General features: G+C 45.3%; 1 protein-coding gene across 19 annotated transcripts in view; it reads left to right on the plus strand.

Annotated features, from left to right (window-relative positions):
* The window catches only part of LOC105486946 (pleckstrin homology domain containing A7), a 243,839-nt gene that overhangs the window by 138,179 nt on the left and 80,694 nt on the right, over window positions 1-24,966 (plus strand). For 17 of the 19 annotated variants that reach the window (XM_071075024.1, XM_071075026.1, XM_071075027.1 and 14 more), the window contains 5 exons: window positions 4,842-4,925; window positions 19,818-19,929; window positions 20,734-20,838; window positions 23,356-23,428; window positions 24,418-24,518. In XM_071075024.1, the coding sequence (XP_070931125.1) occupies window positions 4,842-4,925; window positions 19,818-19,929; window positions 20,734-20,838; window positions 23,356-23,428; window positions 24,418-24,518 (475 nt within the window). Of the gene's footprint in view, window positions 1-4,841; window positions 4,926-12,589; window positions 12,814-18,850; window positions 19,047-19,817; window positions 19,930-20,733; window positions 20,839-23,355; window positions 23,429-24,417; window positions 24,519-24,966 lie in introns of those variants that run through there. The other 2 variants (XM_071075032.1, XM_024794541.2) reach the window with 2 other exon arrangements.

Genomic DNA, 24,966 nt, shown 5'->3' on the forward strand with positions numbered 1-24,966 from the left:
GAGATCATTCCACTGCACTCCAGCCTGGGTGACAAAGTGAGACCCTGTCGCAAACAAAAAAAAAAAAAAAAGAAATTTTAAGACTTCAGTATTCAGAAGCCATTACACTGGTTCATCTCTTTTCTCAATGTATGAGTCTTTTTGAAAAAAAAAAAATAGTATTCTAGTAACATCCCATAACCTGGAACCTCAGTTTCCTTATGTTTAACATGGGGATGAAAATATCTACCCTGCTTACTTCAATGGGTAGTTTGGAGGGGCAAATAAGATGATGAATGTAAGCACAGTTAAAGCTCCTTAGTTAAAACTCCTTGTAATGGCGTAAACTCGGGAGGCGGAGCTTGCAGTGAGCTGAGATCCGGCCACTGCACTCCAGCCTGGGCAACAGAGCGAGACTCCATCTCAAAACAAACAAACAAACAAACAAAAAACTCCTTGTAAATTGCAGGAGATGGTGGTGGTGGTGTTGACACTGTGACTGAAAACTCTTTTGGCAAAGAGGGCAGCATCCATATTAGGGAAAGAATTTTGAAGAACTGTCTCTAGGTCTGATCAAATGACAGCTATTTTGTGTTGGCTTTTTAAAAATTACCTTTCTTCTAATGTTAGAATGTAAAATTCATCTTAGTGCCTAAACTCTGCAGCTCAAGATTCATTTACTTAGAACCCTGAGTTTATTTAAGCTGGTACAGTTTGGGGTGGGGAGCCCAGGAGTTGCTGTTAAGATTGTGCAGTGTAGGCCAGATGTGGTGGCTCACACCTGTAATCCCAGCACTTTGGGAGGCTGAGGGGGGCGGATCACGAGGTCAGGAGATGGAGACCATCCTGGCTAACATGGTGAAACCACGTCTCTACTAAAAATACAAAAAATTAGCAGGGCATGGTGGCGGACGCCTGTAGTCCCAGCTACTCGGGAGCCTGAGGCAGGAGAATGGCGTGAACCTGGGAGGCGGAGCTTGCAGTGAGTGGAGATCGCGCCACAGAACTCCAGCCTGGGCAATGGAGCGAGACTGTGTCTCAAAAAAAAAAAAAAAAAAAAAAAAAAAATTGTACAGTGTATATGAAGTGGTGGTCACTGGCTGCTGGATCTGCCCCACGCCTGTAGAAGATTTGCTTTTTACCCTCATCTGCCAGAGATCCACCAGCTGATCTTATGGTAGAACCGAAGGCTGTTTGGGGACTACTGAGTGCCACACAAGTGCTGTCACTCAGAACTTTGGCCCTGGACAAAAGGGGAAAGAGGGAGATAAAGAATGAGAGGGAATAGTGGCAGCTGGTGCTGTTTTTCTGATGCCTTGTGTCTTTAGGGCTTTCTGATCATGGCCAGGAAGCTGCCCCCCTGAGACTCCTAAGGGAAAGGGAAAGCAGGTTATCATACAGAGAACACAGAATTTAGAAATAGAAGACCTGGAGTCATTTCCCAGTCTTATCACTTTTTTGTTTTTGAGACAGAGCCTCACTCTGTCACCTAGGCTGGAGTGCAGTGGCACAATCACAGCTCACTGCAGCCTCGACCTCCTGGCTCGAGTGATCCTCTTAACTCAGCCTCCCAAATAGCTGGGGCTACAGGTGTGTGACACCATGCCTGGTTAATTTTTGTACTTTTTGTAGAGACAAAGTTTCACCATGTTGCCCAGGCTGATCTCAAACTTCTAGGCTTAAGCGATTCACCTGCCCCAGCCCCAGGAAGTGCTAGGATTACAGGTGTGACCCACTGCACCTGCCCCATGTCCCAGTCTTACAATTTATCAACAAAGTTATCTTGTACCAGGCAACCCCCAACCACATTTACCTCTCTGAGCCCTATTTCCTCATTGATGGTGGGACTGATGGTGGTAATAGCCCAGATGAGTAAGAAAATGCTTTGTAAACTGCAAACCTCGTTAGAGATAATCACAGATAGCTGTGTTAATGTTTTATGGTTATTTCTGTTACGAGCAGGGCTTTTTTTTTCCCCTCCAGGTGGAAATGGGCAGGTTTAGATTTAGAGTTTGCGTTTTCAGATCCTCTGGCAAGTGGAGATAAGTCTCTGGAAAAAGATGGGCCAGGAGTGGTGGCTCACACCTGTAATCCCAGCACTTTGGGAGACTGAGGTGGACTGATCACCTGAGGTCAGGAGTTCGAGACCAGCCTGGCCAACATGGTGAACCGCTGCCTCTACTAAAAATACAGAAATTAGCCAAATGTGGTGGCAGGTTTCTGTAATCCCAGCTACTTGGGAGGCTAAGGCAGGAGAATCACTTGAACCCGGGAGGCAGAGGTTGCAGTGAGCCAAGATCATGCCATTGCACTCCAGCCTGGGCGACAGAGCGACACTCCATCTCAAAAGAAAAAAGAAAAAGCTGGGTATAAATAAAGCCTAACCATTGAATGTGGTGCAAGGATTTTTAAAACAGGTGTTAAGAAGGCCTGTTTCTGCTTCTTGTCCTTATCTTAGATGCTCAGCCTTAACTCTGCTTTTTTGGGAAGACTAGTCTGCTGTTTGCCAAATGAGGTCATAGAATTCCACGGGCTTGCCTGGGACCAGGAGGAGGGAATTCAGAGGCTGGCTATGGTTGGGAAGGGTGACAGTATGGTGAGGCGGTGCATAGTTGCAGGACTAAGGAACAATCTGGCCTCATGGCTGGCTTCACATTTGGCTTGTTAGGGTTTTCAGGTTGCTCTAACCCTCAGTGCCCAGGTTATCCCAGACACCTGGACATTGGAGATTCTGACCAGGCATTAGGATGGTGTAAAAAAAACTTTGTAGGCCTAGAGAGTTTTTCTTTGATAACCTTTGTGCTATACTGATTTAGACAGTAATCTCTAGGGAGATTTAGTCCTCAGTTTGGAGATGGGGCTAATATTTTAACAATACCAAACTGAGATGATCTATTGATTATGAAAGCATTTTAACTGTCTATACTAGGAACCTTAAAAAATGACCATGCCCTTTGATTCCGTAATTTTACCTTTGAGACTTTAACCCAAGGAAAAATTTGAATTGCAAAATTCAAATTACATTGAAAGAGATATAGATTATAATAGTGGGGGGAGGCACCCAAAATATCTAGCATTAGAAGAGTTTAAATCTTTCTAGAATGTAAATACCATGGGATAAGGACTTTTTGTTCACCTTTTATCTCCAGTACCTAAAGGAGTGCCCAGCACGTGGGTGCCCAGTAGGCAACTTTTTGAGTGGTTGTATGTAAAAAAAATTACATTTGGCCAGACATAATCCTAACGCTTTGGGAAGCAAGCCTGGTGGGCTGAGGGTTGAGACGAGCCTATGCAACATAGTGAGATCTCATCTCTGCAAAAAAACCCAAAACTTAGCTGGGCGTGGTGGCACGTACCGGTAGTCCCAGCCACTTGGGAGGCTGAGGTGGGAGGATTGCTTGAGCCCAGGAGTTTGAGCCTGCAGTAAGCCACGATCACCCCCCACTGTACTCTTCCTGGGCAACAGAGCAGGACCCTGTCAAAAAAATTTTTGTTTACATTCGTATGATAAGACTATTATTCAGCTATTTCGAATAAAGAAGTCTTAATGACATAGGACTTTTTCTATGTTAATAGGAAGTGAAAAAGCAGGACATAGAATTTTGTATACAGTAAAATCACTCTCAGTAGCCTGAAGTGATTCTTTTAAGTAGAAGAAAATTAAAAACTTGGAAGGTGAAAATACCCAGGTATATCTCCACATAGAGAGGTCATGGGTGACTTTTTACTTTTTACATTTTAAAAAATGTCTACAGGCCAGGCACAGTGGCTCACACCTGTAATCTCAGCACTTTGGGAGGCTGAGGTGGGTGGATCACTTGAGGTCAAGGTTTTGAGACCAGCCTGGCCAACATTGGGGAAAGCCCGTCTCTACTAAAAATACAAAAATAAGCCTGGCGTGGTGGTGCACACCTGTAATTCCAGCTACTTGGGAGGCTGAAGCAGGAGAATTGCTTGAACCCAGGAGGGGGAAGTTGCTGTGAGCCGAGATTGCGTCACTCCAGCCTGGGTAACAGAGTGAGACTCTGTCTTTAAAAAAAAAAAAAAAAAAAAAAAAAAAAAAAAAAAAGTCTGCAATGACTATGATCTTAAAAGAAATTTAAATAAATCATATTTTGTTTTAAAAAGAGGAGGTTTAGTTTAGTTTATTTGTGGAGCAAACCAACAGTCTCTAGAGCCAGCTCCTCCGCCCTTTCAAAGAACCAAGCAGCCTTTGTTGATGCACAAAACACCTACATGCTTTGTTTGTGTCTGTCAGCCTGGTGTGGAAGCTGATCCTTCCTAACTTCAAAAGGGTGATAGAAACTCCACCGTGCTGAAATTGTGCAGGTTGTGTTGCAGAGACATGCCCAATGATTATATCCCATCATTGAAGTGAAGACATTTTGTTGTAGGGAGAAGAATTTTCAGAAGATAGATTTTTCTGGGTGGGTGGTTAATTCTTAGAATTCTTTCACTAGGTTCATGGATTTGGAAGCTGTCGGAAGTGTCATCTGCTTTCCTTCATTCTTGTTTTAGCTCGTACTGTCTTAAAGTGACTTTTTGCTCATCGTCTCAGTTTGCTGGAGTAAGTACTTCATGGAATGTCTCTCCAAGATGCAGTATTCTCTTGGAGCCAAGACTTCCTTAGAAGTCTCCCTGTCTCGTAGGTGGGCTCTGGCACCTGAGCTGGAAATTCTTGGGCTTTTCTTAGTGTGGCAGGTTTCTGACAGACTAAGTGTGTCTCAGGGGAAAGGCCCACATTTCTCCCCCTGTGAGAAACCTTCGATGACCAGGGTCGCCAGACATTGCTGACTGACCTGTCATGTCTGTACTCCTTTCATTCACATGAATTCTCATCCATCATCTCTCTTTCTCTTTAGCCATAACCAGCAGACCACAGCATTCAGGCATCCTGTGACGGGGCAGTTTTCTCCGGAAAACAGTGAATTCATTCTTCAAGAAGAGTAAGTATTTTTATGTATTCTCCTTATCTGGGCAGAGTTATGGGATACTAAAGGCATTTGCTGAAGACAAAACTTGCTGGACTGTTTTCTCTGAGACAGAGGGGCTTGGAGTGAGTGAGTTGGTTGATCCAAACAGGAATGTGAGAAGAATTTTATTTTTCAATCTCCAGACTTCTCTCAGTGGCAAGCTGTGGAAGAGGAGAGTTGATACAGGGATGTGCTATGATGGGTACTGTCAGAGCTTCTTTAAAGTTCCATTTCCCCTGAGTGAACCCTTTCTCCTGATACATCTTCTGGTACATTAGCCCTGTTCGGAGAGGACCCACTCATCTGGGTGGAAATATAGCTGACACACACCTGTATTACCAGATACTTGGGAGACTGAGGTGGGAGGATGGATTTGAGCCCGGGAGTTCAAGGTTAACAAGACCAAATATCTTTTTTTTTTTTGAGGCAGGGTCTTGTTTTGTCATCCAGGCTGGAGTGCAGTGGCACAATCTTGGCTCACTGCAGCCTTGACCTCCCTGGGCTCAAGCAATCCTCCTGCCTCAGCCACCCAAGTCGCTGGGACTACAGGCATGCACCACCACACCCAGCTTATTTTTGTGTTTTTTGTAGTGATGGGGTTTCACCATGTTGCCCAAGTTGGTCTCAAACTCCTGTGCTGAATCAATCCTCCTGCCTCGGCCTCCCAAAGTGCTGGGATTACAGGCGTGAGCCACCACATCCTGCCCTAGACCCCATCTCTTAAAACATGTGTGTGTTGTGGGTGGAGGCAGGGGGTGTCCCCTCAGACTGAGCTGAATCAGGCTCCCAGGGAAGCCTCAAATAAGAGTCCAAAATCCAAAGAGAGGAGAGCTGGTAATCCCCATCATCGCTGAACATTTTGAGTTCTTTCTGTTCTCTTTTCCTAACATGGGAACTTTCCTGTTCCTCAGCTCAGTTTCAGCAGGGCTCTCGGATGCTCAGGTGGGCTCTACCACCCAGGACTTGTCTACGTAAAAATACATGTACAGCCCAAGCAGGATGTGTTTTCCCAAAAAAGGAAGGCAAGAAATGTGCATCGCTCTGCCCCCTTCCATTCATTTGAGACAGTTCTATTTGAAGAAAACATTTATGTTTCGGAAAGTAACAAATAGATGTTAGCTTTAAAGGTTTTTTCCTTCTTCAAATCATTTTTCCTCTGTTTAGTCACGTAGACCAAATATAATCTTAAAATAAACTCTCAGTATTTATATTTTTACAGCATTTCCCTCCCTTAATACCTACACCTTTAGACTTTTTATTATGGAAAAAAATACAAAAAGAGATATGGTAATAAATTCTATATACTCATTGCTCATTTTCAACAATTTCCAAAACATGGCTAATTTTATTTTATCTATCCCTTCACTCTCATCCCCTAGATTATTTTGAAGCAAATTCCAAACGTGTCATTTCATCTCTATAGTATTTTCAGCTTAGAATCATTATCCCACAGTACGTTTAAAGCTAGAAAGCTATAATTATGATGAAACTGACATCCTTGCACGTATGCTCTGTGCCGGAGGCTTTACACGCCTATCTCATTTAATGGGATCATCCTGAGAGATAGACCATCGCCATTTTAGAGATGAAGAACCTGAGACCCAAGGAAGTGCCCAAGGACACACAGCTAGGACAGCCAAGATGCCATCCCAGGTTAGCCAGGCTTCAAGGCCTGTGCTGCCTTTGCGTGGTGTTCTCCTCATCAAGTCCAACTCCTGTCATAGTCAGAGGCCACTTCCTAAGTTATTTTGATGCTGGTGGTCCATAGGAGACGACAGTCAGGGGCTGGAGTTGGGAGTCTGACTTTGGAAGCATTAATACTAATAAAGAGAGTGAGTAAAGATTGTCTTGTCTCCTAGATTGAGAACGAACTGCTGTTTAAAAAGAGCCAGGATGTGGATTCCCCAAATTCCAGCTCAGAATAAATTTGTTTATAGAATCCTGAAGGTCAGAAGCTCTTGGGAAGTCACTGAGTTCAGTCCTCAGGCATCCTGGAGACACGGGTGCCTGTTGTTAAGTCTGGACAGAGAGTCCATCAGAACCTTTAGCTTGGGAACTTACCAACTTCCATAAGAGCTGCTAGAAAATGCAGACCTACCATTACAAAACATTTGTCACACACAATTCCTTCTCCTCTCATTCTTAACAAAAGACTTTATCTACTGACCACTTCTCTTCAAAAGGTAGCCTCTTTCCTACTACCGAAACATCTCTGTAGTTAATCTCAGTTCCATCCAGCTTCCGAGGGGAAGATGCACCTTCTTTTCAAGGCTTAGTTTTTCCCCTCTAGATTCCATCTCCTGGATGTCATGGGGGTACATGCTTGTCTCAGGTGGTGTGTGGCACTGATTGGCCAGACTTTCCTTACAACAGGCAGAATATGCTATAGGCATTGAGAAGAAGGGAGGATTCCTGCACTTATTAAATACCTAGTGAGTACCTACACTGTGTCTGGGGCTGTGCTGGACTCTACAGGTACAGCAGCAAGCAACACAGATGTGATCCTGGTGGTGAGGAGCTTACGGTTGAGTAGGGAATTTGCTTGCTCTTATTGGTGTGAACAGATACATCTCCCCACTGTTGGCAGGTAGGACTCACCTGAGATGCTCAGAATAATGTGTGCATGCCCCTCAAAGGATAGTTTCTCATTTTACAGATTAGAGGCATGGAGAAGAGAAGTAATGTGAAAGCTATAATATGATGGTTCCAGGTGACATGAGTCCTGAGTGTTCTAATTCCTGCGTCAGTCATACAGAATCAGTCAGAATAGGCTAGGGTCTGCTGTGGTAATAAGAGATCACAAATGTGATAAATGTTCATGATAGAGGAAACATAGAGTTCAATGGGAATTGATAAAGGGGACTCTAACCTAGCTTAGGGACCACAGATGGCCTCCTCATCTGGAAGGGGATGTGGTTTAAATTGAGATCAGTCTAGTCAAGGTGAACAACCTGGGCAAAAACCTAGAGGGGAAGGAGGGTAGAGCATGGGGGATCTATACCAGTTGAGTTAAAGTGAAAAATGAGGAGCACTGGATGGATTCTGGAGGTACTTGGGAAGTAAAATGAACAGGATTTGGTGATTGATTGACTGTGATAGGAATGAAAGAGAGGAAAGATATTCTTGAAGCCTCTGGCCCTAAACTGGAGGAAGAGGGAAGATTTAGATAAGGGAAGATAAGTGTGTACACGTGCATGTGTGTAGGTGTCTTTCACAGCTGAGGAGAGTGTGACCAGCCTTGGTGGGGTCAAAGTGCAAGAAAGCTGACTTGCAATGGAGGTTTGTGAAGGGGAGTGTGTAGATAAGGTTAAAAAAGGGGCTGCAACCAGTTACCTAAATTGCTTCCTCCTAAATGAAATACACTTAGATTTACCTCCTGGGGAAGCTCTGGAGGGTGAGTGCGGCATGATTTCTTCTCACAGAACGAGTTTTTTTAAATTATGCAAATGAATGAGATTCTTGTTTTGTTCCCTTAGAGGAGCTTAATTTTGTTGTGTAGTGTGTTATGTTTGAGACTAATGTCTTGGGTGGAAAAAGGAAAACTGGCTCCTTTCTTTTTCTTCTCCAAAGAGAATCCACTAAGGCCAAGCACTGGAGAGCTGTAACCACATTGACTCCTCTTGCCAGAGCCTCCACCCCTCAGTTTCTTGTAGCTAATTCTTCTGGAGCAGCGGTTCTCAAAGTGTGGTCTCTGAATCAGCATCACCTGAGAAGGTGTTAGAACTGCAAATTCTTGGCCCCACCCCAGGCCTAATGAATCAGAGACTCTGGAGGTAGGGCCCAGCAATCTGTGGTTTCACAGGCCTTCCAGGTGATTCTGATGCGGTAAAAGTTTAAGAACCACTGATTTAGGCGACTTGCTCTTTTCATCCCTTCTAAATTACTCCCAAGTTCTTCTCTTCACCTCCAGGTGTCTTCCCACTTCACCCACCAAGTGTCCATCCATTCTCTGGGCTGCAGTGACAATCTTAGGTGGATTTCAGTCACATAATCTTGAGTTTCTTCTTCTGTGGGAATAAAAGAAAAAAAATTTTAAACCCATCTCCATGGTGACTTCTCCTAGGGCATTATTGGTGTGAACAGATACATCTCCCCACTGATGGCAGGTAGGACTTGCCTGAGCTGCTTGGAATAACCCATGTATGCCCCTCCAAACGATGGTTTCTCATTTTACAGGTTAGAGGCATAAGGAAAAGAAATAATGTGAAAGCTGTGAGCTGGGGGCCAGAGGACATGAGCTCTGAGTGTTGCTGTTCCTGTGTCAGTCATATAGAATCAGGCTAGGTAGGCTAGGGTCTGCCGTAGTAACAACAAACAAAATCTCCATGATTTAAAACAGCAAACGCTGATTTCTCATGTTTGCTTCATGTCCATCATAGGTCACCTGATGGACTCTCCTCTACCCTCTTGTTTTTTTTGAGACAGAGTTTCAAAAAACTCTGTGGTGTCTGGGTGACCACCACACCCAGCTAATTTTTGTATTTTTAGTAGAGATGGGGTTTCACTGTGTTGCCCAGGTTGGTCTTGAACTTCTAGCCTCAAGCAGTCCATCTGCCTCAGCCTCCCAAAGTGCTGGGATTACAGGCATGAGCCACCCGCCTGGCCTAGAGTGCTAATTTTCTCATTTGACCTTTTCTGTTATGCCACCGGTTTTTTATTATACCCCCTGAGGGGCGTAGGCATCAGTCAATGGGTTCTGTATTCTTGTTCCCCCAGGGGACACTCCTTTACCCACCAAGCCAGCAGGTATGTGAAAATGCCTCATGGGAGAGCTAATACAAGCTCAGGCTGTATTAATAAAATTACAATGCATAGAGAAAAGGGAGAATAGTTCTGTTATATCATGGTTTTTGTGAACCACTTCATTCATCCATTCAGTACAAATTGATGGAGTACCAAGGGCATGCCAACCTCCAGACACCATGTTCTAGATACTGCATTTTAAGAGAGGTGTTGAGCAATTGATATTCCCCTGAGGAGCGGGACCATTATGGCGAGGGTTCTAGAACCCCTATCCTGTGACCTGTTGTGATTAATCTGCAGGAGAGAAGATTGAGGATGTGGTAAAAGTCTTCGAGAAGGGCTAGCAAGTGGAAGTGGGGTACATTTATTATGTGGCTGGCAAAGGCAGGTGTCAGATCAATGAGTGAAAGCTATAGGCAGACAAATTTCAACCCAGTCCATAATTTTCTGAGAAAGACTGTATTAGTCTGTTCTCACGTTGCTAATAAAGACATATCTGAGACTGGGTTTAATTGGCACAGTTCCACGTGGCTGGGGAGGCCTCACAATCATGGCGGAAGGCGAATGAGGAGCAAAATCACATTTTACATGGCTGCAGGCAAGAGAGCATGTGCAGGGGAACTCCCCTTTGTAAAGCCAAGAACAGCATGGGAAAAACCCATTGCCATGATTCAATTACTTTCCACTGGGTCCCTCCCATGACATGTGGGAGTTATGGCAGCTACAATTCAAGATGAGATTTGGGTGGGGACACAGCCAAACCATATCAGACACTTTATAGCATCCCTTGTTTCAGGATCTAGAATTTCCTCTTTAACATTAAATGAAGTATTCTACCTCCTAGAATAAGAGTTGGGAGCTTTTAAAATGAATAATATTAATAGTATTGTTAGGCCGGGCGCGGTGGCTCAAGCCTGTAATCCCAGCACTTTGGGAGGCCGAGACGGGCGGATCACGAGGTCAGGAGATCGAGACCATCCTGGCTAACACGGTGAAACCCCGTCTCTACTAAAAATACAAGAAAATTAGCTGGGCGAGGTGGCGGGCGCCTGTAGTCCCAGCTACTCGGGAGGCTGAGGCAGGAGAATGGCGTGAACCTGGGGAGGCGGAGCTTGCAGTGAGCCGAGATCGCGCCACTGCACTCCAGCCTGGGGCACAGAGCAAGACTCCGTCTCAAAAAAAAAAAAAAAAAAAAAAAATAGTATTGTTAGTATTATTATTACTTTTATAGCTAACACATAGCACCCTTACTATTACTAGGTACTTTTCTAAGTGCTTTACATATTTTTAATTTTCACAGCAATCCTGTGAGGAAGATACCATTATTATCATGAATACTAAGGCACAGAGAGGTTAAGAGTCTTGCCAAGGGTCACACAGAGAGTAAGTGGTGGAGTCAGGATTTGAATCCAAGTAGTCTGGTCCTAGATGCCATGCTTCTAAACACTATGCTATACTGCTTCTCATTTCAGAGGTCTTCCGGGGACAATCCTATTCCTTGTCCATACTCAGTGTGCTGATTGAGTAGGCTACTGCTGCAGAAAGATTTTAATTGTAATTGTATTTGTAGCAATGAAATTTCATCTGTAATAACTTTGCACTTGTTTGAAAGATGCCAAGCCTCCTTGGTAGTCTTTTCTCCAGAAAATGTTCTCAAACCTTTTATCCTGGGGCCTAATTTCCAGTGATTGGATCATTTTGCTCCTCTCCTAAGCCTCTTTCCTGATTCTCAGTGACTTTCTTGAATTGTGAGCTTGAAGCCAGACCCTTTCTGGCTAAAAGAGCCACAAGCAGGGCCCCTCCTAAAGGGGTAGTCCTTGACACAACTTCCAGGACTGTGGTTTTGTTGTTTGGTGCTCATGTACAGGAGTGTTTTCTCCTCAGTGCTGGGCTGCCCTGGGAGCCACTGACAAACACCTCTGCAGCTCTCGGGGAAGAGGAGAGAAGCATTCCCGAGAAGTGATGCTAGCAGCTGACTGACAGCAGGCTGTCTACACCGATCCCCAGGCTCTGCCAAGCATTTGATGTTGAGGTGGGGCCTAAGGCTGGGAGAAGAGAGTATGCACTTAGGAAGTTCAGGGGCCCGCTTGTGTGCTGAGACATCAGCTGCAAGATATGCAAGATCACTTTGGAGGTTCCAAACCTGGAGGGTGCCCTTGCTTGACCTGCCTTTCCCAGCATCCCAGGGGGTTAGCTTGTTGTTTCCATTGGGGTTTGAGCAGCCTTCAGTTTTCTCATTGGATTTTTGGAAAAGTTGGAATTTCCTGGAATGTTGTGAGTGGTGTTTGGAGGATAGCACTTAAAAAAGATAGTGTTTCTGGCCGGGCGCGGTGGCTCAAGCCTGTAATCCCAGCACTTTGGGAGGCTGAGGTGGGTGGATCACGAGGTCAGGAGGTCGAGACCATCCTGGCTAACACGGTGAAACCCCATCTCTATTAAAAATACAAAAAAATTAGCTGGGCGTGGTGGCAGGCGCCTGTAGTCCCAGCTACTCGGGAGGCTGAGGCAGGAGAATGTCATGAACCCGGGAGGTGGAGCTTGCAGTGAGCCGAGATCGTGCCACTGTACTCCAGCCTGGGCGACAGAGCAAGACTCCGTCTCAAAAAAAAAAAAAAAAAGAAAAAAAAAAAGATAGTGTTTCCAAAGGTAAGAATTATCTTCCAGATCTTTGACCTCTTTGCTGAAGGTGGTTCATTTTGCAGGTTGCAGGGTGAGACTCTTCTATGGCATGTGCTGATTATGGGCTTGGGGGTGGGGTATCACTTGCTGCTAGGAGATGGCTGTCTCCTGTTCCTCTTGCAGCTACAAGTTGGTAAAGCTGGCAATGAGATTTAGAGCACTGGAGAGGGGAGTTGCTCCTAAACTCCCACAGGAGTCTGTCTTGTTGCTCATCTGCTGAGCCCTGGGCTGTGAGGCTGATGCGTTGCTGTCTGCAGCTGATATAGCCAGCACCTTGTCTCTAGATGCTGGCAGTCTTGGGCTAGCTTTGCCTGTTGTATTTGGTTGCCATGGTAGCAGAAAAATGAGGAAAAATGGAAACACCTGGCAAGCAGATCCAGAAACTTGACTGTTCAGTTTTCTTCCCTGGACTAGGAGACAGTGTCTGTGACAGTCACAGGTAGGGGAAGAGATGGTGATGGGGCCTTTAGTTCATTCAAACACCTGGGTGTTGGCTGGGCCTTTGGTATTGCTGTTTTGAAGGGCATTGGCATTGGTGATGCAGTCATTGCCACACAGCAACCATGTCTTTGGCTCTGTCTATGCTGGGCAAAAATGCTGCAGTGGTGGCTTTGCTGTGTGAGGAAGGGAAGCTGCTTCCTGTAAGTAGTAATTTTGTTTCTTCCTGTGACTTCCTTTCTTGTCCTCTTCTTTTACCTCCCCCTAGTCTTGGATGTGCTCAGATCTCCGATGAAAAATATCATTGTCTAATGAGAGAAGTAGCTGCTTGTTAAGCTAGGAGGAGCAGATAGGCTAGAAGAGGGCTCACCAGAGGCACTGGTTAGAAGAGACTGGCCCAGGGTCATACAACAGAACAAGGACTTGTACCAGGTTCGGGGCAATACTCCGATTTGGGGAACAGGCATGGGGAGGTGGGGATGGCGGCACACAGTGCTTATGGGGTTATTTTCATGCAAGGTGAGGGGCTGCTGTTTGGGCTGGTTTCTAGCTCCTGGTGTAGAGTGGGGTGAGGAACTGCAGCCTGTGTTCAAGAAAGGACTTGAGGGGGAAGGAGAAGGAACACAGTAAGCCATAGTTGAGTAATGAAGCCACAGTTGCTGAATGAAAACCGGTGTCAGACAGCCTCCCCCAGGGTGTTGGGAGTTTACAGTGAGCATTGGCGGTCTGTCTGTGTGTGTCTCTTTCTCTGAGAAGAGGGGGTGTGGAGGGAGGTGTCTGCCTGTTTGGGACAAGAGCTTTCTTTTGTTTCCTAGTTTTCATTGTGCACTGCTTTCCCCCAACTCTTAGCTGATAGGTGTAAGCTACTAAAAAAATGTGCTGGTGTTTGTGAGTGTGCCCTCTTCTCATTTACTTTTCCTCTATATCAGTAGTTTTAGCTGAGCTCTCTGTGTGTAGGTTCCTTGAGGACAGAGCATGACTTTGGGGGCCAGTTTTCCCAGGAATTAATGGGATAAAGGTGTCATTTAATAAGGTGTTCTCAGTAAAAGATTTGTTTCCTTATAACTTTCTAACCTCCCATCATAGTGTTGATGACTTATTTATTTATTTAATGAATGAGACCGAGTCTCGCTCTGTGCCAAGGCTGGAGTGAAGTGGTGTGATCTTGGCTCACCACAACCTCTGCCTCCCAGGTTCAAGCAGTCCTTGTGCCTCAGCCTCCCAAGTAGCTGGGACTACAGGCGTGCACCACCACTCTCAGCTAATTTTTTAATTTTTCATAGAGACGGGGCTTCATTATGTTGCCCAGGTCTTGAGCTCCTTAGCTCAAGCGATCCGCCTGCCTTGGCCTGAGATTATGGGTATGAACCACTGCGCCTAGCTGATTTTTTTTTTTTTAATTTTAGTAGAGACCAGTCTCAAGACCAGACTGGTTTTGAACTCCTGGCCTCAGGTGATCCTCCCGCCTCAGCCTCCCGAAGTGCTAGGTTTATAGGCATGGAGCCACTGCTCCTAGCCCTTGATGATTCTTGACATTACTGTTCTCCTGGGGAAAGAATGGGAACCTAATCCTCCAGCCACAGGATTACTGTGCTTTAAACAATTTTTTTTTTAATTTATAAAATGCTATTGGGATGTTTATAGGAGATGACTGTTGTTTAGAAGTTAATGGTTTGGCACCTTGAGCTTTCTGGAGACATATGCCTTGGAAATAAAGTGTAGCTGGGATTTAAATTCTGGGGTCTTCGCTGGTAACAGTTCCAAATAATGCTTTGTATATAATGTGTGCTTTATGGTTTTCAGTGTCATTTCTATCCACACAACTACTTTGTGAGATGAGATGTGGTTTCCACTTATTTTGCAAAACTGGAAACCAAGGTCCAGAGAACTGATGTGACTTGTGGAGGAGTCAGTAAGCTGCAGGACTGGGCTGAGATCCAGGTATTCTGGGCTCTTGCTCTTTCTACCACCACAGTTTTCCTTGACCCTGGGCGTTGGTCTTAGGGCTGAAAGGAGCAAAAGCCTGCTTCTCTCAGACCTTGGGACTTGCCATAGGGTCTTTCTGTGGCAAAGCCCAGGTTTTGGAGTCCAATTGCTATCTCGAATAAGTTATTTGTCTCTATGAGCCTTAGTTTCCTCCTCTATAAATAGAGATACTAAAACTGACTTGGCAGGGTTAAGTGAGATAATGCAGGCCAAGTGCCTGGCATGCATGCAGTAGGTGCTCAACAAGTACAGCCTAATCCCTCTGCTTGCTTGACTCTGTGTACCTGTCCTGAAGAAGTGGGGATCATTGTCTTGGTTACCACTTATTGCAGCATCATAGATATCTTGCTCTGATTCCTTCATTCTGCTTCAGCTCACACTGTTGATTGAGAGGCTCCCATTAACCAAATCCCATTGGCAAAACCCACCTAATTTCAGGCCCAACAGAAAAAAAAAAAGCTTCTGTATCTGTAACCTCTCTTACTACATCTGTCAGTGTCATATGCATTTAGTCCCGAATATGCAGGAAGCAGAAGCACTCCTTTTATAGATAGGGACAGAGAAAGTGTCTTCCTGCTCAGGCTCACTGCACACATCCTTGACGAAGTTCAGAGGAAAATCAAGTCACTTTCCAACTGGGTATCTCCAGACTCATTTTGTCTAGTCCTAAGTTCTTTTGTTCATTTCAGATGGGAGGAGGTTGGGTTCAAACTTTAGCTCACTGTTTTCATCTTCAGCCCACATACCTCCAGCAAAATAATCAGCATTCATGTAGCCCAAACCAGGGAGAGGGAAGTCTTTGTTCAAATCATCCCATTGTACTTTGGGATTTCCGATAACACGGAAACCTGGCAAACAGGCTTTTAAGATAATAGGTTTTATTTGAGGACAGCAGCCGTCTGCATGTGCAGGTTTTTAGGTCTCCTCTCCCAGGGGTCTCTGTGACTCTGTGCCTGAGGGCACGCTGCTGGCAACTGAATGCCTTTCAAGGTTGCTCAGCTCGGGGGACAGGCTCTTCTCTGGGAAGAGGAGACAGTTTTTAGATGAGACTCTGTTCTTAGGTGAGGCTCGTCAGCAGAGTACACTCATTCTGAGGAGTTGAGGACAAATCATTGTCTGCCCCACCAGGCTCTTAATGGGAAACATGCCTGTGGGATGTAACTGGCTGAAGCAAATGTATCAGAATGCCCGCATCCAAGTGAGGGATGTTCCTTTCAGTGTTGTCTCTTTGGGAGGCTATACACATGCACTGTTGATGTCCCATTGCTCATTACCCATTGCGGTAAACCACCACTAGAAGTTTCCATCAGAGCCAGGTTTTCAGCCAAGTGAGAAAATTGTTTTTGAAACTTTTTTCATATCCCTGCTTTTGGATACCAGATGGTATCCCCAAGCATGACCACCATATTTTTAACTAGTTGTAATTCCAGATAACTTTTAGTTCTTTCCAAAAGTCATAGTCATCCTTAGAAAACCGAGAGATCATGTTCTACATTGAGAGCTTCAAAGAAACATCCTCTGAAGGCTGACCTTGTTACTTGGACAAGTGGGTAGCTGTATGTGCCTTGTCCTTTCAAAGAGCCAGGTCAGGGATGCCAAGTATGAATTGAGTCTATGCCTTGAGTTGGGAGCTGTCACTGCTCATGGGGGGCCTTGGTAAAGACATCTTCCCTGTTTGTAGACAACACAGTCCCTTCCCTGGGGCATATGTAGTTTGAACTTTAGTCACGTCTCCTAATAAGTTTTCTATGAGTGTGGCTGAGCGGTATAGACCATGAGGAGTCGAGCTGTCTTCATGTGTGTTTTCCTATTCTTTCCCCACTCCTTGCCCATCACTGCCCCTCACTGATGTCCAGTGTTGGGGCCATAACCGGTCATTCTCTAGCCAAAATCTGTTTATACCTGGCTCCCTAGGCGGGAGTTGTACTCTCTTTCCTCACTTACCAAGGCTACAGGAAAGTCATTTTTCTTCCCATATTACTGGCTGGGAGTAGCTCCCCAGCCAGCTAGCATCCCAGAAGCTAGGGTGGGGAGGAGACATGGGGTTAGAATATGCGGGTTTGGGGGGTGTCAAGTTAAATGTCAAGATTATACGGTTCTTCATACTGCACTGGTGAGATGGTTAAAAAAAATTTTTTTAGGCTGGCTGTGATGGCTCACACCTCTAATCCCAGCACTTTGGGAGGCTGAGGCAGGTGGATCACTTGAGGTCAGGAGTTAGAGACCAGCCTGACCAATGTGGTGAAACCCCCTCTCTACTAAAAGTACAAAATTAGCCAGGTGTGGTGGCACGTGCCTGTAATCCCAGCTACTCGGTAGGCTGAGGCAGGAGAATCACTTGAACCTGGCAGGCGGGGGTTGCAGTGAGCCGAGATTGCACTGTTGCACTCCAGCCTGCGTAACAAGAGTGAAACTCCGTCTTAAAAAAAAAAAAAAAATTGTTAAAGATTGTAAGGTGTAAAAATGGCAAAAGTAGTTATTTGTCTTGGATTTCCTGACCAGTCACAAATCCAGATGGTCTTTTCTTTGTCCTACTGAGGTGGAATGGCATATCTAGTTGATGGAATATGATGCAGTTATTTCAAATGACATTGAACTGTCTTAAACTAATGGAGAAAGTATTTACATTACAATAAGTTTTAAAAATAAAGATGTAAAGTCACATATATAATTTTGATTATATGTAAACAAAAAACCACCCTTTTTCCACCCCCTTCCCCTGCAGAAAACCCAGGCATATAAAAAGGATGAATGTAACTATACCAAGTGTTACAAATGGTTTTCCTTTCAGTAGCTGGAATATGGGTGATGTTTTTCTCTCCATTTTTTCTTTTTTTTTTCAGTTTTTTCCTTATATTTCTCAAATATTCTGTAATAAGCCTATAATGTCTTAAGTGGGAACAAATTACATTTGATAAAATCCCAAACATGCCAGGTGCTGTGGCTCACACCTGTAACCCCAGCACTTTGGGAGGCCAAGGCAGGTGGATCACCTGAGGTTAGGAGTTTGAGACCAGCCTGGCCCACATGGTGAAACCCCATCTCTACTAAAAATACAAAAATTAGCTGGGCTTGGTGGCAAGTGCCTGTAATACTAGCTACTTGGGAGGCTGAGGGAGGAGAATCACTTGAACCCAGGAGGCGGAAGTTACAGTGAGCCGAGATCATGCCACTGTGCTCCAGCCTGGGCAACAGAGCAAAACTCCATCTCAAAAAAAAAAAAAATTTTTTTTTTCAAAGAAATCTTTTTTATCGTTGGATCTTGTATCCTGAATTTTAGCTTAGAGGTACAGCTGCCATAAATGAAGCAACCTGAGACCTCTTTTTCCTTGTCTGACCCTCCAGAAGTCTGAAGAGTCAGGCAAGACCAGGTTCCGGGATGTTTTGGACATAGTTCTGTCTGGAGAAAGGGGGTGGACAAGGCAGCCTTTTGGGCCGCCTTCCTGCCCCTGATCAGCAGTTATCTTGTTGCATACAGCCTCTGCCAACAGCAAATGTGGTGACATTCTCCCTCTGAGTGGGGAGCAGCAACAAAAGTCTGGCTGGGTTGGAGGCCGGGGGCGTGGAATCTGGAGTGAGTGTCTGAACTGATAAGGAGCCAGTGCTCTTTCTGCCTGGTAGGACTTGCGTCTCCAGCTGCCAAGCATCCCACAGGGCCCAGCCCTTTGGGAAGCTGGTGTCTGCTACAGTGGTCCTGCTGCTGGCATTGCTTGGGAAGTGCAGTAGTCACGGCTACTTCTGCAGAGAACTTCCCTTGTGGTGTAGGATATTGGGCTCTGTCTCAGGGCACAGAAAGGATCATTATCTTTTGAGCAGCAGGGTCTTCGAAGAAAACAGTATATTTCCATGGTGGGAACTAGGATGTTCCCTCATTGCAGCGCTCTAAAAGTGTTCGTGTGAAGGACTTTCTGAATGCTGCTTCGTCAGTTGCGTCCTGCCTGGATCCTCTAGCTCCATCTCCTCAGGGTCCTTGCCCAGGCCTCCAAAGCAGATTTTTTCCACTCTTCAGGCAAAGAGCCTCAGTTTTCTGTGGTCTGCCTGGTCTCCAATGACCTGGATTCTGTTGCCTATCGGAGCAGTGGACAGAACGTGGAGACTTCCACTTTGAGGAAGGCTTGCTGATCCTGGACTTAGCAGGGTCTTGGCATCAGGCATCCAGCTGTCCAGGAATAGGTACTGGATTTGTGTGGAGGGATTTGTCACCACTGCCTTGAAAGACTGGCAAATGCTGGGTATCTGCGGAGGCAGGTAAGGAGGACTCTTCAGTGGCTCTTGAGTTGCTCCCAGAGAGTTGGCCATCCCAGGGCAGCTTCTTGGTGGGAAGTTCCATGTGTCTGGGATGCTAATGGGGAAGCCCCAGAGATTCTTACTGGGGGCCCAAGGTTTATTTCATTTCTTCCTGCTCTCCAGGCAGAGCACAATGGGTTAATATCTCTGATAGCTCTATTTTGGGGCAAATGGAGTGTTCCCAGAATAGGACTCTTTGTTGAGTAGTCTATTTTGGGAGACAAGCCCCACTGGCATTTATGTAAGGGATTCTCTGTGTGTATCTGGGGGTGTGGTTGTGTGCGCCAAGTGATTTCTTGTTACTAATTATAAACAGCTTCTTTTGGGAGCCAGGGAAATGGAGGTGTGTGTGAGGGCATGGATTGCTCTTGTGTGCTGAGAAGAGTGGCACATCTGTGCATGCCCATCAGATGGGGCCGTTGTCACAGATACCTGATTAAGAGAGTGAGTGTGGGGACTTCCAGACAACAGCAGGGATGACAGTCTGTCCTCCTTTGTTGGGGTGTCAGGCTGTGGAGATGTGCTCGTTTGTCATCCTCTTGATTCCCTGAAACATACGGGCAGGCTGGACATCGCAGCCCTCTGACTGCAGTCTGGAGTCAGGCAGCCTCCAAACAATCAGGGTTGGGTTGTTCTAAGGCCCAGCAACAATTCCTACCTGAAGCTGATCTTACTGCACTTCCTACTCTGCAGCTCAGCTCTTACTCACTGGAATCCCCTGTCTTCCCACAGGCCAAATCCACATATGTCGAAGCAAGAGAGAAACCAAAGACCGTCCAGCATGGTCAGTGAAACATCCACGGCTGGGACCGCCTCCACCCTGGAGGCCAAGCCTGGACCCAAGGTGAGCTCCTGGCCCCTTGTTCCTTCCTTCCCCTCTTTTATATTTTGCCAAGCCCCTTTGTAACCAGCAGTCTATTTGATCTTCACTATAGTTTTGTGAGAGAGACCCATAGAAGTGTTCTCCCCGAATGACAGATTAGGAAATTGAGGCCAAGAGGGGTATGTCCCTTGGGCAACAAAACAGGTGATTGCTGACAGATCCAGCACTGGTGTCTAGGTCCTTGAGCATGTTCTTCACTTTCCTCATGTGGTTGGGAGGGCCACGTTTCTGTTTACATGTAGCTGTGTGTTAAGGAGAGCCTGGAGAGATTTGGTGACATGAGGCCCTGAGAAAGGGTGCCCTTGGGAAGGACCCAGAAGTTTTTGTGCTCCAGGTGTAGAAACACTAAGGATCAGGGTAAAGAACCAGCATTGAGGAGAGGAGGAGAGTGCCAAGGGATGAACCCAGATAGGAAGGGTAAATATCTGGAAATTGGCAAAAAGCTGTGACCAAAAATTAGCTTTGCTTCAGAAAACCACGGAACATATTATAGCCAACAACTGCTGCTGAAAGTTGATTGAAAAATTCCTTTTAATTTTTTTTTCTGTGACCCAGCTGGGAGGTTTGCCAGGTCTTGGGCTTGCCTTTAATTAGAATGCTGTGGCCATGTGCACGCCCATTCCCTGTCTCCTGGCTGTTCATTTGATCAAAGGGTGCTGCCGTTTAGAGTGAAGCAGAGAGAGCCGACGGTCCTCCTAACATACAAGTGCTTTTTTATGTCACCTTAAATTCCCTGCTGCTAAAATTCAGTCTGCTTTTTCGTAGATCATAAAGTCCAGCAATAAAATCCACAGCTTTGGGAAGAGAGACCAGGCCATTCGGAGGAACCCCAATGTTCCCGTGGTGGTGAGGGGCTGGCTGCACAAGCAGGTGAGGATGCCGAGGAGTGAGAATTGTGGAGGAAATGGCTTTGACTGAGTTCTCTCCTTTCCCAGTCCCCAGGAAGCTAGGGACGGGCACATAAGCTTTCTGTTACTGAGTTTGTCTGAGGCAGCTGGATTCTACCTGCTGCACTGCATTATTTGCTGTTTGTTCTTATGAGTGAACTGTCTGCTCAATGGTTACAGCTTCTCTCCCAAAACCCACTTGACCACTTTGGCCCCTGGTGCTATTGGCTGCCCTGGGGTCCAGGCCACAGTGTGGGTGGTCAGCCTGAATCCAGCCTTCCTGCCAGTCCTCTACTTGCCCTGGCCTTCCTGATGTCAAAGATTCTTTGTTATTATTTGGCTGAAAATTTTCATCTTTTCCTCTCCCCCTTGTCTAGCATACATATCCACCTAGCATCTCAAATTCCAATTCAGCCAAATTCAGCTCATTATCTCCTCACTACGCTGGCCTGCCATTTCCCCAGGACTGCTTTCTCCAGATCTTAGTAATGTTACCACCATTCTCCCAGGCACTCAGGTTGGAAACCTCAGCACTATCACCAGATCCTCCTTCCCCCACATGCATTCAGTCAGGAAGTCTTGTCGGCTCTGTGGGCTGAGGTCATTCTTCATTGGAATCCCTGCTGCCAGTTGACCTGCCTGGGGTCCTCTGTTCATGGCTGGGTTGCGAGTTCCCAGAGCTAGAGACCCTGTCTCTTTTGCTCTTCTTCTCTCCTTGCCGGTCATTCATTCATCTATGCTGCAAAGTGCCTGCCATGTCCTAAGCTGCTAAGAGCAAGTATCAAGAGAAAGTAACGTGGTTCCTGCCCTTGAGGAACTCATCAGCTACCAGGAGAAGCAGATAGCATATCTCTCACTTGTCACATTGTCACTCAGCCCCGTCTCGCACCTAGCATAGCATCCAAAAATGTCAGAGCTGCAATGTAAGTTTTGGTGAAGCTTTGTGGGAAGACAGAGGAGGGCATTACATTGCATAGCACACAGGAGAAATCCCAAAAGTCCCCTTAAAATCTTCCTCTGCAACTCTGGCCCTATGGCAGCTGCAACAGCTCCCTGCCTCTTCTGTTGGACACTCCTGGTACCACCCTCTCTTGCTCCCACTTGCCCCTCACAGTCCTGTCCTGCCTCTTTTCTTACATTTGCCCATGTCTTTTTCTCACTTGAGTCATTTAACCCTCTGACTTCTTCCGTTTGCATCCCTGTCCCCGTTAAACAAAGGATGCTCCTTTGACATATGGAGAGAGAGGGAAGTATTTGTAAATAATTCCCAACACCTAGCCCAGGCCCTTTGGCTGTACTGTAACCAAAGGGATCTGTGTGCTGTGGACACACAACAGACAGTGGCTATACTGGGGGTTGTCCAGAAAGGCTTCCTGGAGGAAGTGATATTTGAACCAGGCATGGAAGCATAGATAAGAGGTCTCCAGACAAAGCAAATATCATGTGCCAATACCTTAGAAATCATCTCTTGATTTGCAGAAGATAAAACTGATAAACAGTTGAAATCATCAAGTTAAATTTGCTTTTAGCATTTTAGTAAGTAGAGGAGGAGCAATCCTCATGTTGTATTTCAGTTTGGAAATTGTTAGATTTTTTTCAAGCTTGTCAAAAACTTCTGCAGAAGGAAGACAATTTAACAGCCATCTCTATTTTTTTAATTAAAAAAAATTTTTTTACAGATGGGGTATCACTATGTTGCCCAGGCTGGTCTTGAATTCCTAGCCTCAGGTGATCTTCCTGCCTCAGCCTCTCAAAACACTGGGATTACAGATGTGAACAGCCATCTCTAAAACTAAAAGATGCTCTGAGGTTTTCCTAGGTTTGAGAGAACACTCACCCTAAAACATTCTGTTTTTCTGCCTTTGCCATGTTTTTAAAAAATATTCACAATAATTTAAAACATTATTGATAAATATAAACATTTACATTTCAGATGAGTAAAGACAGATTTTTCTTATGAGACAATTTGATAGCAAAGAGAATCCAAATCCTTTTATATTGAATGGAAGGAAAACACAACAGCAGAATACATCCTATATGGCACAGAACTGAGCATAGTCTAATGAGAACTTTGCCTCACTTAATTCATTAGGTAACTTAGACTCTTTTTAATAGTTCTATGTAAATTCAGTTTTCCAGTCAGCATAAATGGAGGTATTTGATAGCGTAGCCACCTAAATAATAAACAAACAAAAACCTTTTTGTTAAGAACTGATTCCTTTCTTAATTTACTTTCTAGAAGAAAGTGGCTTATAATATTATACATTAATTTGTTTCTAGGAGACAAAAATAAAAACCCTGCTTCCTTAGGATAAACCATTATTTAATCTAAGTTCTAATGTCCTATTCAAAGAATGGTTATTCAATAACATGTTTTTTATTTATTAAAAGAAAGAGTGAATATGGGCAAATATTTGGTTCTGGAATCAGGTTGTGCATTCTTGGAAAGGGACAACAGTATGCCCAGATATGACCCTGACTAGTTTTCTTTGCTTTGCAGGACAGTTCTGGGATGAGGCTGTGGAAAAGGAGGTGGTTTGTGCTTGCTGATTACTGCTTATTTTACTATAAAGGTGAGCTAACAAGTAGCTTATTACCCTGCCAAAGTGTTTAGTTTTACATATGTGGATGGTTGGTGTCTTCAGTTTTACCAGTCCTGACACAGGAAGTTCAGTCTGTTGGGTTAAAGTAAATAGAATCCAGTTTGCCTGCTACTAAGGGTCTCAAGATTCAGAGTCATTTCTGTTTCTGTCCCATTTGGGACATAGGTCCACCTTTGAGGTACTCTGGAGAAATGAGAAGTGTGGATCATTGATTGTATTTTGTAACCTGTCATCTGGATTTATTGGACGTTGGATGGGCAACTGGTGAATTGAATTGGCCATCTGAGCTTCTGTGGAGCCCCAGAACATAAAGTTAGGGACTACGTGTTGTTAAGAGGGAGGTCTCAAAATGTGGAGAAAGAGCTTACTTTTAAGATAAGGCTAGACTGCTATTGGTGCTTTCAAAGCAGTTCACGGGGACTGAGAAGTGAATTCCATCATGGGAGAATCTGAGGAGGCTTCTTAGAAAAAAGAGAGGAGATAGGCTTTTAAGAATGGGTAGGGCTGGCCGGGCGCTATGGCTCATGCCTGTAATCCCAGCACTTTGGGAGGCCAAGCAGGTGGATCACCTGAGGTCAGGCCTTCGAGACCAGCCTGGCCAACATGGTGAAACCCTGTCTCCACTAAAAATACAAAAATTAGACGGGCATGGTGGGGGGCGCCTGTAATCCCAGCTACTTGGGAGGCTGAGGCAGGAGAATCACTTGAACCCAGGAGGCAGAGGTTGCAGTGAACTGAGATCGTGCCCTTGCACTCCAGCTTGGGCAACAAGAGCGAGACTCCATCTCAAAAAAAAAAAAAAAAAAAAGAATGGATAGAGCTTTGCCCGTGTGTGGGTCAGGGGAGGATGGACATTACAAGGGGAGGAAACAACTTGGCTGAAGTTCTGGAAGCAGTGGAACGGATGAGCCCAGGGAAGCTGCCCAGAAGGTTGTTCTGATGCGTTTTTCCATTCAAAGATAGCCGAGAAGAAGCGGTCCTCGGGAGCATCCCCTTGCCCAGCTACGTGATCTCGCCTGTGGCCCCTGAGGATCGCATAAGCCGCAAATACTCCTTTAAGGTACTGCCCCTACACCTCTAATGCAGCCATTCTGTCTAAAGAAACTGTGTTCTCAAAATGCTTTCATAAAAGCAGTTGCTTTTGTCAGGAGGGGGAAGAAGCTAAGAAGCTAGAGTGTCAGATTCAGGTTAACAAAGTTGTAAGTTATTTAAACAAGAATAATATCACATGACCAGTACTGTCATTTGACTCTAAGTTTTGAAGTCGCCAAGCCATGTTCAAGTATTCAGACCACTCCTTCCTGTCACTGCCAGTCTTGTGGTTACCTATCGAAGCCCTTCTTGAGCTATCTTATCACTGTACTCAGCCAGCCTACCATGCAGCCATTTCGTGCAACTGGTGACCCCTCATAATGGGTTTGTATCCATTATATTATGAAAACTCACATTGAAGGTTAGAGGCCTGTGTGTTGAAGAGGCTGTCAGCTTTGTCCACTTTGTTTATCTTG

Source organism: Macaca nemestrina, chromosome 12 (assembly GCF_043159975.1).
Source record: "Macaca nemestrina isolate mMacNem1 chromosome 12, mMacNem.hap1, whole genome shotgun sequence".
Taxonomy (NCBI): domain Eukaryota; kingdom Metazoa; phylum Chordata; class Mammalia; order Primates; family Cercopithecidae; genus Macaca; species Macaca nemestrina.